At 41.0% G+C, this 15,104-nt stretch overlaps 1 protein-coding gene across 3 annotated transcripts in view; it reads right to left on the bottom strand.

The window, feature by feature from the left end:
* Positions 1–15,104, bottom strand: part of TAF1B (TATA-box binding protein associated factor, RNA polymerase I subunit B) — a 67,313-nt gene that overhangs the window by 5,051 nt on the left and 47,158 nt on the right. For all 3 annotated transcript variants that reach the window (XM_042982519.1, XM_042982520.1, XM_042982521.1), the window contains 6 exons: positions 12,006–12,153; positions 10,046–10,223; positions 9,432–9,478; positions 6,695–6,785; positions 2,052–2,122; positions 1,154–1,376 (listed from right to left, as the gene is read on the bottom strand). In XM_042982519.1, coding sequence (XP_042838453.1) covers positions 1,154–1,376; positions 2,052–2,122; positions 6,695–6,785; positions 9,432–9,478; positions 10,046–10,223; positions 12,006–12,153 — 758 coding nt within the window. The remainder of the gene's footprint in view (positions 1–1,153; positions 1,377–2,051; positions 2,123–6,694; positions 6,786–9,431; positions 9,479–10,045; positions 10,224–12,005; positions 12,154–15,104) is intronic.

A 15,104-nucleotide genomic window follows, 5' to 3' on the forward strand; every position in this document is an offset into this window, starting at 1 on the left:
CTAGTTTACACGGGCTGGTGAAGAGAAACTACAGCAAACACCTGACAGAAGTGAGCCCTTGAGGACACATGGAGGAAGGCCACTCCGGGCTGGGGGCACAACAGGTGCAAAGGCCGGCGTGAGGAGGGTGCTTGGCCAGCTCGAGCAACGGCGAGGAGGCCGGCGTGAGCAAAGGCAGTGAACACGGAGAAAAGGAGGGAAGCAGGGAAGGTCAGAGAGCTCTGGAGGGTCTTCGGACTTTCCTGTGAGTGAGAGGGGAGCCCGTGGAGGTTTCGAGAAGAGGGCAAAGATCGGCATCACGCGCTGTTTGCGCCACGGGAAAAACAGAAGGACGTGAGCCCCCCCTTCACTCGCGCAAACGCTGGTTTTGCAACTGGGGCAACAGAGCCGTAGAGCGGGAAGTGACCTGCTCGCTGTGGGCAGAGCGGAGCCGGGGGACGGACAGCCGGCTGCACCGGCACATCCTCTTTACGGGGAGACTGCCGGACAGACAGTTTCTATGCATCAAGACTGAGATTAGTATCAGATGAGCTTGGTGTAAAAATACAAAGTCACAACGAAAAAAAGTCTTTATATCCTAAAACTCTTTTCAGCTTTGTTGAGATAGTATCGACACGACGTATGTTAAGTTCAAAGCGTGCGACGTACATGTCGTGAAAGGATTATCGCAGTAAAGTGAGTTAACACCTCCATCCCTAAAACTCTTAAACGGGACTCAATGCATTAATTCCAATTTTCTTGATTCTAAGCCCAACATCTTCTTCTTCTTCTTTTTTTTTTTTAATTTCTTTAACGTTTATTCATTTTCCAGAGATGGAGAGAAACAGAGCATGAGCAGGGGAGGGGCAGAGAGAGGGGGAGACACAGAATCCGAAGCAGGTTCCAGGCTCTGAGCTGTCAGCACAGAGCCGATGGGGGGCTCGAACCCACGGACCGTGAGATCATGACCTGAGCTGACATCAGAAGGTTAACCAACTGAGCCACCCAGGTGCCCCGCCCAACATCTTCTAATTCCAACAAATGACTTATCTGGTCCTCACGACACCTCTAATTTTAGGTGACTTTTTGAATTAGAAAAGAATACTGCTTCATGCCAAACGAGGGATTTCATGATTTTTTTTTTATCCTTTGATTTTTTAAAAGCATCACATACCTTCTACAGAATTTCTGGGTACTTAGCCAGTAGAGTGAGTTCTTGGTTGTCAGTGACTGGCCTTTGTTCTTCAGGATCCCCTGGAGGCTGTGTCCGTGGAAACAGGTTCTGGCCGCGTCTCCTTCAGCCCAGTTGAACTGAAAACTTGAAGGCTTTTTTCTTCCAACAGTTGGTGTTGAATCAACCAATGTGCTAAATTGTTTTTGTAGATCCACCACCATTTCTGGAAATGGGAGGAAAAAAGGAAAGGAATAAAATGAAAACTAATGTTAAATCACAGATACTGCCTGTAGTTTACTTGTTAGTAACGTACTAACGTCGGTTTCTGAGTTTTGATAAACGCACCAAGATAATGAAAGGCGAAAACAATAAGGGAAACAGACTGGATGAGGGACACTGGGGAACTACTTAAAAAAGACTAAAATGGTAAATTTTATATTATGTATTTTTACCACAATTAGCGGGGGGGGGGGGGGGGAAATTAACAAGACAACCTAAAGGCAATTCTCCAAACCAAAGAGTTCTGAGTGTCACAGAAAGATAGGATTTCAGATTTTGGTGGGAACTTAAGTTCTGTTTTAAAAAATGCAACGTTCCTGCAATAGATTCCCATGGAGATTTCTTGCAGATGATGATGTTTCTTTGGATGTGCATTGAAACGCTTGTTGAAGAAGTAAAAAAAGTTCCTTCGGCACTCACTTTTTTTTTAACTATTTTTATTTATTTAACGCTATCTCTACACCCAAAGTGGGGCTCAAACTCACGACCCCCACATCAAGAGTAGCATGCTCTTCTGACTGAGCCAGCCAGGCACCCCTAGGCACGCCCTTTTCAAGTCAAGATATTTAGCTTTTCTACATGGTGATGCTATGGGGCATTAACAGAAACCGCAACTCACCTCTTCTTTTAAATGCCACTGCTCTGTCAATGGATGAGTGGTAGAGTGGCTTTTCGCTTTTCCACAGATACCTGCACAACACAGAAAAACATGCGGAGTACGATGGAGAAGAAATGGACCTAAACACAGTTCAGAAAAGTTTCTCTGAAGCGACCTCTGAAATTCCTGCTGTTCAGTGTCGTACCTCTGCCTTGGAATGACCTACTGACACGGGTCTGTAGCACTTAGGTCATAGATGTAAGTGAGGAGCGCTGAAGGTGACAGCAAGCCAACAGAATGACGTGCTCATCCCCAGACTCTCCCAGGTGTCATAAGGCCCTGAAGAAGCTATGAATTATATAAAAATGTAGAAATGGTTTCCTTCACCATAAAATTCTCTTGCTGTCTGTTCTCATAAAGTGAAACCACCTAAGAAACAACTGTTCTTTGTGCCTTGGCCAACTGCCCTTTTGCTGAGGATTAAATCAGAGGTGTCCTGATTCTGGTAACTCATACGAGGTGAACAGTCAGCACCAAGCTTCTGATGTAGTGATGCGATCGATGCTGGTAAGTGACAGTTTTCCTGAAAATTATGTACGAACTAAATTTTAGTGAACCATACGTTTAAAATATATCCGAGAGCTTGTCATTGAAACTTATGGGAAACAAGTTTGTGGTTCTTTCAAATATCTTTTTTGTTATTTATTTTCTTAAATAATAAGCGTTAACAATGTACTCAGGGGGGAAAATAATAAAGAAGTTTCCTAAATGCTTTAATCCCAATCAGTGGATAAACCCGCTATTAAAAATTCCTTGTGGAGGTGCCTGGGTGGCTCAGTAGGTTGAGCGTCTGACTTTGGCTCAGGTCACGATCTCACGGTTCGTGAGTTCGAGCCCTGCATCGGGCTCTGTGCTGATAGCTCAGAGCCTGGAGCCTGCTTCGGATGCTGTGTCTCTCTCTCTCTCTGCCCCTCTCCCCACCCAAAATAAACAAACATTAAAAAATTAAGAAAAAAATTCCTTGTGATACCTAATCTAGATAGATTTTCTTATGCATTTACAATAAATGCCTCTACAGGTAGCAATTGTGCTATAATCAAGAAGGCATTATTTCCTCGGGGTCATACGCCTAGAAAATGGGAAAAGCGATGTAAAATGACATTTTAGCTGTCTAAACACGCCTTCTTTAAATTTGTACTTTGCTTCCCTCTTCCCCAAACTACAAAAGCTACAAAAAACAGAGGCACGTCACAAAGTCCTAATGTTTTCTGTAGGAATCCTACATCCTTCCCACCAGTCTTCCCATTCTATTTCCCAACTATTAAAACCTAAGGTATAATTTACATACCCCCCCTCCCCCACAGCTCAGTGTACAGGTCGGCCGGCTGAGACACACACACACACAGCGGCGTAACGACCACCATGGTGAGTATACAGAGCAGGCCCGTCGACCCAACGTCTCCCGTGCCTCTTCACAGACAACCCCTCCTCATGCTCTCTCGTCCCTGATCTCGAGCCACTACTGATGTTTTTCCATCTCTCGAATTTAGCCTTTCCCAGAACGCCATATAAAGGGAATCATGCCACATGTCACCTTTGGGGACTTTTATTCAGCATAATGCATTTCAGTCATTCGTATTGTGGATGCATCCGAAGTCTGTTCCTTTCACTGCCGAACAGTATCTCATTGTACAGACATATTCCGCTCGGTTTATCCATTCACCTGCTGGAGGGCATTTGGGTTGTTGCCACTTTTTGGCCATTGTGAATGGAACCCGTACAAACATTCGAACGGTGATTTTTACGTGAAGTTGTCATTTCACTTGGGTAAATATGTAAGAGTGAAATTACTACATAGTGTTATTAATGTTTAAATGTATGTTTAACATTATGAGAAACAGTCAAACTTCCAAAATGGCTGAACCATTTTGAATGCCCACATTTGGTATGGTCTTTTTTTGTTCATGTCGCTTTGGTTTTGGCCATTCTAACTGGTGTGTAATGATATCTTGTTGTGGTTTTAATTTGCATTTCCCTATTAACTAATGATATTGAGCATCATTTCATACATCTTTAAAATTTTTTTTTAAATAAGGTCAGCTGCTGCTTCTTTTTTTTAATGTTTATTTATTTATTTTTGAAAGTGTGAGAGAGAGAGAGAGAGAGAGAGAGAGACCGACCCCATGTGCGTGCATAGGGGGAAGGGGCAGAGACAGAGGGAGACAGAGAATCCCAAGCCGGCTCTTTGTTCTCAGTGCAGAGCCCAACACGGGGCTTGAACTCATAAACCATAAGATCATGACCTGAGCCAAAATGAAGAGTCAGATGCTTAACTGATTGAGCCACCCAGGGGCCCCATACATCTTCTTTAGTGAAGTATGTAGTGAAATTCAAATCTTTTGTCCATTTAAAAAATTGGGTTTTTTGTCTGTTTTCTTACTGTATGAGAATGCTTAATATTATTCTAGAAACAAATCTTTTATCAGGTATGTGATGTGCACATATTTTCTCCCACTGTATCGCTTCTCATTCTCTTAACAGTGTCTTTTGAGGATAGATATTCTTTCTTCTGATGAAGTCCAACTAAGAATTTCTTTCTTTTATAGATCACACTTCTGTTATCATATCTACGGAATTGTGCCTCACCCAAAAGGCTGCAAAGATTTTCTGCACATGCTTTTAAATTTTCCTTCATGTTCTTCCCAGCATCTTCTGTAACAACTGGAAGTCATGAAGACAAACTCTTAAGTTGTGATTAGGCTTTCAACTACTGTTTATTAATGTTTTTCACGATCTCATACACAGTGACCTATACTTAGCTACAGGAGACACTTTAACATTCCTCTGACAACATGGAAGATGATGTTCAGAATAACGGGAGAAAAAAATTACAAATTTACGTCAACAATAGGGGTGGGGTAGGGTGAAACAGACAGGTAACAGATTGCACACACAGGGGCTGTGTGCCCAAGCACTGGTCAGTAGTGATTCACTTAGCTCAGAGAACCTACTCTATGAAGAAGGATTTTGGTAACAGATCCCCTGGACAGTCTCTTCCCTGGGCGCTGTTCTCCCAGCCATTTTGAAGATGCCATTTTGAAAACAGACATCCTCTCTTTGGTCAGTAAATTCTCCCCTAGAGTAGCTAAAAGTCAGCAAGTCTTTGATGTGCAATTGAACGCTGAAATATCAGCTGGGGTTCTAACAGCTATGTCTGAGGTGTGAGTCGGTGCCTGGTTTGAGCTAATGCATGCCTAGTTCCCACCGAGACGCCAAGTGGCACGGCCCCTGAATACCTGGCCTCTCAGGATCGGTCAGGTCGGCCTGCTGGCACCATAAAAGGCCCGACGTCTGGTTCTCCAACATAACCTGAGACAACGGAACAAACTCCTGTTCTTGCTGCTAGTATTTTACCTGCTGAGACCCAACGACTGAGGAGACCTTCCTTCTCTGACAAGGAAGAGGAAGGACCCAGTTTCCTGGGTCCCCACAGGCTGTCAGAAGAAGTTCCCGCCCCACCTCTTCTCTTCCATCACTGTGTCAAACCTGAATCTCGAGAAATTGCTACACCTCTCCCCTTTCTGGCAAGGATCCTCCTCCCCACAGGGCCTCATTCAGCTCCACAAGTCTGTTTCTCTATCTAAAAGCTCTCTCAAATGTAGATGAAAAATTCTACCTATGAAAAATTCTACCTGTGAAAAGTGAAATTTAGGTCTTAGAGCACAAAGCAGGCATTATTATCCCTATTTCATTGATGAGGAACCGGGAGTTGAATGAATTCTCATTTTAACTCATTTGAGGAGCCTTTATTTTTCTCAAAGTATACAAAATTAGTTGATCAAACGAGGGTTATTCTCAATTTACATACAATACACAGACATTAATTTTTTCTTCAAAGTCTTGTAAAGACTCAAAGTTCTAAGAATCGATATAAAACTCTTCAAACCAGAGATCAACAGAAATGTACTCTATGTTATATAAAATATAATGTCTACGAAAATTTACAAGCGATCCAAATTTCAGTGCACCAAGGCTAAAAAATTAAGTAACTTGCCCACGGTCACACAACTAGTCTGTATGCAATCAGGATTCAAACCCAGCACTGTCCGTCTCTACGGCTATGCTCTTTCCACTCTATCGCAGTGAACCTACATCAGAACGAGGGTTCAAAGTCAAATGGCGAGACCGACTGAATTAAATATCTTCTCTTTCAGTTTTCTTCTGTTTTGCTTTTTGTGGGGATCTTTATTTGGGGGAATATTCCAACTGCCTGTGTCAGACTGATATCTGTAGTCTTTGTGATACTGGAAAGCAGATGAAAAATGTTCAACTTCGAGAAAGGGGAAGAAGGAGGAATATTAGAAATGGAGGTGAGACTCATGCAAATTATAAAAAATTAATAACTGAGTACAATGTGGTGCTCTGGATTGGATCCCAGGTTAGAAATAGGACATTAATGGAAACACTGGTGACATCCAAATGAAATCTGGAGTCGAGTTAATAAGAACACAAAAAACAAAGTTGATTAGGATATATGGGCTAGTATTTCTAGAAAAAATGTCACAGTGCTGATGAGTCTAACTAATGAAACTTCGGCTTTCAAATAGAAGGTAACGGACTTAGAAATCAAGTAGGTAAATCTAGAACTAGAAGAGATAACATACTTTGCCCTGGCTTCCTCCCATTCTTGTTTTTTCTCATCAATAGATTTCTTCATAACTTGGTACCATTTTCTGAAATCAAACCATGGCTTATCTGAAAGAAATGAAATCCATGATTAGTAGCCAAATAAGTCACATTATAACCACATACCTTGTTCATTTGAGTCTTCATTCACTGACACAAACAAACACTATGGAGTCAACATTTTGGGGATTAAGGAGCCACTGTCTCTGTACTCCCACATGATTCCTGAGCAATCCGTCACTAAGTTCCTACCTATATTGTGGCCCTAACTAGATTATACTAAAACCATCTCTGTATATGCCTGTTTCTCCTACATTTGACTATCATCTCCTTAAGAAGAGAGGACATATTTTAGCTGTCACTACAATCATGACTCTTCCCAACCCAACGCCCAGCATAGCGTCCGGCACACGGTGAGGCTCCGATATGTCTGCGAATACTTTTGAATTAAGGAACAAATGACTGGTAAACGTGCGAAATGGCACTGTAATAGTTGACTCTGGACTTCCAGTTTCATCAGTTCCTATTCCTGTTCTTCCCAATCTGAATCCGAATCCAGAGAATCTAGAGATAAGTAAGAAAGGGGATTGTACTGAATAGCTGGGATGAGTGTGTGCTCAAGATGTCGAGGTTAGAGAGACAACAGAATTGAATGTAGTCGAATATAAGAATTCACTCCTCACTCTTTTACTCAATCCACATGGGGGGATGGGATGATTTCAGAGGGAAAAAAACAAAATTAAAGGTAAATCAGAAAAGAGGATTATAGAGTGAGGGAATCAGAAGAAAGGAAAGGAAGATTATTTTAGTGTCTCTAACACCCAACATGGGGCTCGAACTCACGACTTTGAGATCAAGAGTTGCATGCTCTTTCGACTGAGCCATCCAGGTGCCCCAAGGCTGAATTTGTTTATATATTTTCTAATGAAGACAGTCTCCTTCAATGTGTACCTAAGAACCTTTTCAAATGGCCAGTATCATCATCACTGAATTCAATATGGCATCATAGACCATATTGCCACAGAGGAGCAGGAATTACCAAACTAGCTACGAGGACAGGGAAAAACTATAGTGATTCATGCAACACAAAGTTCTGTGAACTTAAATAAGCCACAACTTCGTTAAACCTCAAGTTCCTCATCAATAATGTGGGGAGGCAGGGGACGGTGGACAGCAGGGAAGCAGAGAGAGTGGGGACGGCGACACTCGCCCCGCTGACAGCAGGGATTTATCTGGAGCATCACAGGGCAGATGATATATCAGAGCCCTCTGTTTACTCTAAATGTCTACACAGTCTATGATGGCCCTTTAGCCTGAGAAGGGACATTAGAAGACATTTTGTTCAACCTTCCACTCTGTGTCGAAACTGACATGAAGCAATGTACAGAAAGAAGTATTCTGCACATATTCTGGAAAGAACTCACGAACTGATTTTTACCGTTAAATCCAAGCTCCCAAACCAATGTATGTGCAATATTGGGTGGGGGGGGAGGTCAAACTCTTAGAAACAGAGTAGAAAAGTAGTTTCCAGGGGCTGGGGGTGGGAGATGGGGACAGGTTGGTAAAAGGGTACAAAGTTTTGGCTCTAAGATAAATAAGGTCTGAAAATCTAATGTAAAACATGGTGAGTGTAGTTGATTACACTGTATTGCATCATGGAAATCTGTTAAGGGAATAGGACTTAAGTGTTCTCTCTCTCTCTCTCTGTCTCACACACACACACACACACACACACACACACACACACAGGATTAAAATGTGAGGTGATACATGTGTTAATTAACCAGATGAGAGAATCCGTTCACAGTGCCAACAAATATCAAATCACCATGATACACGCTTTAAATATCTTACAATCTTATGTGTCAATTATAACCCAATAATAAAGCTGAAATTTTTTTTAAAAAAAACAATGAACATAAATCCTAGTGAGGGAACTAAGAAACTAGAATTGAATTTAAGAATTCATATATTTTCCAAACTGCCCTGAATTGCTCCCAGGCCAGACACTGTGTTAGGCAGTAAGATACATTTAAAAAAAAAGAAGAAAGAAAGAAAGACGTGGTCCTTCCCTCTGGAGCTCACAATCCACCTCTCTCTCTCGCTATCGCTTACGTTGCCCTTACTCTCTGCCAGCTTTTCTTAGCACTTTCCAGGTCCTGGCCACCTACCAGGGCTGCACATACCTTGCCCACCAGCTCTAGTTCACCGTGCGAAACCTCCAACAGAAGTTTGTTCGGGAGCGGTTGGGCAGGAGTGGTAAGTTCCGATCTGGGGAGTGGCGGGGTCACGAGCGGGTGTGAAGGGAAGGTAGAAGTTCGGAGAATAAAGGCGGCTTCGCCAGGGGTCGGGGGAGGAGGGGGGTAGGAAGGAAAACATTTCAGGTGGAAGGACCAGGGTGAGCAAAGGCCGAGGCGTTAGAACAGATGGCACCGTCCCAGAAGCGCCAGCATCTTCGCGGTCTAATGAGGAGAAGCTGGGACTAAAAAAGCTGGCTGGTGTTTACACACAGTAGGAAATCACTGAAGTTTAGTAGCCTAGATGTATAATTAGGTAATTATATGAAGAAATAATTCTGGCGTAAGGTACAATTTATATACATGTGTGTATATGTGTGTCCTTGCATATTTTTCAAAGTTCCTTCCTTACATCTCTTGCTTCTTTTAATCCATCACTTGCAACCACTTTGAAGTTGAATGATAAAAAGTTAAGTACCTTCTTTGTTGTTTTCATTATATTTCTCAGCGGTATTAGACAGAGACCTGGAAACACCAATAAGCAAGTCAATTCATTGAGAAATCACTTCTTCGAAGACAGTTGCATTTTGAATTCTTCTTAAAGAAAAGAAAAGTGTAGAATAGTACTTGACACCGATGCCAACTTTGAATGGAGAAGCAAATCCCTACACGCCCTGCCATTGTTTATGGGCATTCGGGAGGGGGGACACTTCAAGATTCCTTTACTCTCCGAAATGATATTTGAAGACACACAGCGCCAGGAGCCTACAGGCATACAGATAACGCGCGACAAGATTCTTTAGGATCTGTGTGTGATGATTTAAAGTCCAGAATCAGTGAAGCAATGAGAACATGTGTATCTACCTCAAAATAGCAAGAAAACGCAAGGCAAATAACTTCCTAAGGTAGAATGAAATCTCTGACAACGGGCTGAGTCAAAATTCTTGTAAGAAGTGATTGTTGCTACTAGCCCGTGTTCTACAACAACTGAGAGGCTCTATTTTCTGTGCAGATAATATACGGATTCCTTTACCTCTGATAATTAGGTAACAACAATACGATTTTTTCCTCATAAAATCGATATACACTTACCATTCTAAATTGTCATCCAATAAAAAGAGCAGTTTCAATACTACTACAATAACGGCGACAGCTTGTACATCATACTTAACAGTTTTTGCCATTTTAGCTATGGGGTCAAATGTCAGAAAATCCACTTCTCCTACTCCAGTCATTTTTACCACTTGGCAGGTTAAATCATTCATTTCATCTGTTGAAGAGCAAAACAGCAAAATGTGAAATTCTTTGCCTAACTCGACCACGCTAAACTGTACCTCTGTAAGACAAGTTTTATCATCTTAAGACGCGGTACGATGCTAGAACTCAGAGGCACACATTTTGTGAAGAAAAGAAACACAAAAATGATATCTGTATAGAAACACTAATGGCAGAATCCTGGCAAGGCGTAGCTCTTCCTATCTGGGCTTCCTAAGACATCTACTATTTATAGGACACATTCTGGTACCTAACTCACAGCCACACACTAGTTTTCTATCGTTTCATACAGGTTTCTTGTCTGTGTTTCTACAGCAATTTGTCACTTACTTGAAACTAACTCCCTTATAAGACCAAGCGCTTCTCTAAGAGTATACACTCACTCGCTGGCTGACACGCTGGCTAGCACGCTAGAAGGTTCGATGCATGTTGAACTTGATGTACTGCTTTCCCAAAGACATTATATGTTCAGTTTAGCCTTCACCTATCATTCGAAGCTGAATAATGTGGCACTTGAAACCAGACGGCCTAGCTAGGGCCTATATATTTAGGCTTTCGATCATTACCTTTGTGACTCTGGATTAGTCACTTCCTCATTTGTAAAATGGGTTATGGGAGGATAAGCTGAGATTAAGGAAGATAGTACAAGTGAACATACTTTGAAAACACTGTTACTAAACAAATTTCTTTACTCACTAAGTACATAAGATATGCAACATTCTACTTTAACTAATTTAAGCAGAATAGCTGTTATTTACAAGAGCATAATAAATTGTAATGAATTAAATTGCAATTTGATGCGTGCATTCAGTCGCCATTTCCTCTTGACTTTATTTCCCTCTCTATCCAACAGCAAGCCCATGAACCAGACGCTTGCCATGAGCCGACCTGTGTCAGTTACATTTTGGTAAGCCCCTGTATTCCTTCTATTACCTGGTGTAACATTTGTGCATATATTATGTTATGACATATTCATATTTATTTTTACCGTGAAAATTACACTACACAATTTTGAATATTGCTTTGTTCGTGAACATATGCGTTTTCCTTCCCCATTTAAAAACTATATTCAATCACATTTTTTATATTGCTCAAGCAATAGGATAGGCACACCATGTTTGTATTTTCTCTTAAGAACATAAGTCCTGAATTTCTCACATTTCTAGTTTAGCAAGAAATTCAGGAATGGATTCCATTGGCAGATTCCATCGAGCTACCTGTGTCTCGGTATATTGTGAACAAGGTCTACCGAGGCTGTCTTCACATTTGTGTTTCATTGCCTCAGAGAGTTCACTGGGATCCTACCAGACTGATCTCCGTTTGTTTTAGGGACTGGAAATAGCATTATGTTACCAAACAATAAAAACATTACCATAGGCGAGCTTCTGGGATTTTTTTAAATTAGAATTCATTGTGTAATAATCATGCTTCACGTAAATGACAAAGCATTGTCTTTTTTTTTCGGGAGGGGGGCACCTAGGTCATTAATAACACATATTGAAACGTTTGTTACTTTAATCGCACTCAGCAAACTTACTGTAAAACCAAGCATATCCCTCGTATCAAAACAGAACTCTTTAATTTCTGAACAATGTCCTTTTAACCTTGTTACGTGGTCTGAAATATTTTAAGAAAGGACTGTGAAATTAAGCTTCATGTTACTATGGACCCTGTCAGGTGGCTCTAATAGTCAGTGATTCGAGAGGATTCCGTATTTTGTTCATTATAATTCTACAACTCGATAACAGCTTCCTCACCACATACCCCACACACTTACCAGGGAGATTGACTTCCATCAAGTATTTCATACACAAGATGTTTGGATGAAGATAGCAGTCTTCAGTTATGTCTGGAAAACGTGGCAAATCTAAGAATTTGGCCATTTCAATCATTTTTTTATAGATATCCTCATAGGTAGGCCAAGACTGAAATAAAAGATAATCAAGGTAGCAACTTTTGCAACATAAATTCCTTTTAGAAAATATTTTCTGATTTTAAAAGTAATACGTATTCACCGAATAAAATTTGGAATGTGGAGAAAAGCATTAAGAGGAAAACACCCATAAATCCTTACTATCCTCTTAGCAGTTTAAAACAGTAATAACGCTAAATAAAAAGGCCACTAAAATTCCATTTGGCTCATAAAACTCCTCCTGGCCTTCCCCATGACAGAGAGAAATCCTTACTTCTTGCCAGTCACAGAAGAACCTGGCGGAAGGGACAAAGCTGTGACCCAAACTGGAGTTACAGAGCCATCGTGTCTGCTCTGCTGCACGACCTCCCTCCCACGCCTCCTCACCACACCCTCTCATTCACCTTCAAAGTCATGGCTACCAAGTTTAGCTTACTGTTTCGCTACGTTCACATGCTTCTGCGTGGCCGGTAATACCAAGGCTTAAGTCTAATAGGTGAAAATGCACAACTCAACTTCTCCCATATAACTGCATGTAAGATTCTCTTATAGAATTCAGGAAAACCTATGAGCTATTATTAAGAAATGTATGCTGTTCACTTTCAGATCACCCCCGTAGTTTAATTGGTATGCTATTTTTATTTTTGCCATTTTAAACATCTTTGAAATTAATACTACATATAATTTTGCCTCATTTACTCATCCATTCACATAAAAAATGTTAAATCTAGAGTCTACGCGAGGTACTTTGGGAAAGGTGGAGATGAATAAAACAATGCCTTCAAGGAGTTTATAACCCAGAAAGGTGTGTGAAAGGTGTGTGAAAATAACCACAGTATAAAAATAGAAAGTTATCAAGTAACTCAAGTAAGATTTTTTTTTTTTTAAGGCTTATGGAATTTCAGAGAAACTAACATTTCTGATATGGTAGGACCCTGCTAAAGACAAACATTTTGGCAACCTGGTTGGCAGTGTTCAAGTTGAACATGTGCACATTCTTTGGTGAAGCAACTCCATTCCTAGCTACATACCCCCAACAGAAATGTACATGATGTCCACATAAAGACACGTGCCAGAACATTCTTAATAACGCTATTTTCAAAAGCCCTAAGCTGGAAACTACCCAAATACCATTAACGACAAGTAAATTTTGATATAGTCTCATAAAGGAGCACTTTGCAGCAAGGCAATGAACGCTCTGCCTGCAACGACCTGGATGAATCTTCAAGACATCACGTTAAAGGAAAGAAGCCAGGCGCGGTAGAGAATGAGCCATGCATATAAAGTACAGAACCCAGCAACTCGGCACCGAGCTCCTACGGAGTGAGAAGTCAGGACAGTGATCACTCTGGAGTGGGGGCGGGGGGGACGACTAGAGTGAACCCAAGGGTGGAGTCTCAGAGGTGTGAGTAATGCTGTTCCTCCCTGTAGCAGTGCTGCCTTTTCAGTTTTTTTCAAATGTTGAGACAGAGTGATTCTACCTGTACACCGAAATATTGTACATTGTATTCTAATCTGTGAATTTAAAAGAGAAAAAAGGAAATCAAATTCTCATTGACCTTCGAGATGAACTGGTCTTTTTTCTTCATAAAATTACTTCATTTAGAACAGTTGCTTCGTTTTGCACGAGACTTGAAGTGTCTTTTCAAGTTAAGACAATTTTAACATTACCGACAAGATTTATGGCAATTCTAATCCTTTTAAATTTTTTTTTTTAACGTTTTATTTATTTTTGAGACAGAGAGAGACAGAGCATGAACGGGGGAGGGTCAGCGAGAGGGAGACACAGAATCTGAAACAGGCTCCAGGCTCTGAGCTGTCAGCACAGAGCCCGACATGGGGCTCGAACTCACGGACCTCGAGATCATGACCTGAGCCGAAGTCGGCCGCCCAACCGACTGAGCCACCCAGGCACCCCGGCAATTCTAATCCTTTTAAATAATGCAGGCAGGATGTAGAATTAAGCATTTTTATCTGCAAACAAAATAAACACCAGAGCACTGAATGTTCCCCTTAGAAAACAAATCATCTCAAAAAACCAATTTGATGTATGATAAATTCATAACTAGTATCATGTACGATAAGTTCATGACTGTAAGGTCCTTAATGAAAAGCAATCTGGGAAGCTAAGAAGACCCAATATATTTTCAAATGTCCACGCTAAAAGCTGGTAGGTCAAACTAAGTATCTGGTGACAAATAGGCTACCACTCTTTCACCTATGAACAGAGGGTAAAATAATTATTAATAATGCAAATCTACAGATTTATATTATAGTTTACAATTGATTCTAGATTCTCCTAATCTCCATTCCGTAGGGTAGACTTCACTTTCAAGTGTTTCATTTCTTTTTTAAACAGACTTTTCCTTTTTGGCTAACACTGAAAAGGTTTTTTCAAAAGGCGGCTAGACGGTCTTCAGCATCCTTCCACTTAATGTTTACCAATCTTCTACAACTGTTACACACATAGGTCGTTTCCAATTTTTACACTACTATAAATAATGCCATGAATGTATTCTAGTAACACTTAAATTTGATTATAAAAATAATACATGCTCATTACAGAAAAGTTATGAAATATAAAATACTATAATAAAGACAATAAAAAATGCTCATAACTTAGGGAAAGCCACTGTTAGGATGTTGGAGGACTTTTCTCTCAGCCCTTTGGGGCATATTCACATTTATAACACCGGGATTTCAATTCGACAGCGTCTCTGACGACTCCACTTGAGTATCTTTCCACTGTGTCAAACGTACACGCTCCAAACTGAGTTACTTCTCTTCCATACCCCTACTTTTAGTCCTCCGTTGGTATCCCTTACCAAGCCACAAAAACCCAACATTTGGAACTCGTCCTTGACAGTTCCATTTCTTACACACCACGTGCACACAGACTCTTTGCCTCAAGGCTGGGTCTGGAATGCTGCTCGTCCCCATCCCTTCCATAACCACTACCCTCCT

This window comes from Panthera tigris, chromosome A3 (assembly GCF_018350195.1).
Source record: "Panthera tigris isolate Pti1 chromosome A3, P.tigris_Pti1_mat1.1, whole genome shotgun sequence".
NCBI classification, from domain to species: Eukaryota; Metazoa; Chordata; class Mammalia; order Carnivora; family Felidae; genus Panthera; species Panthera tigris.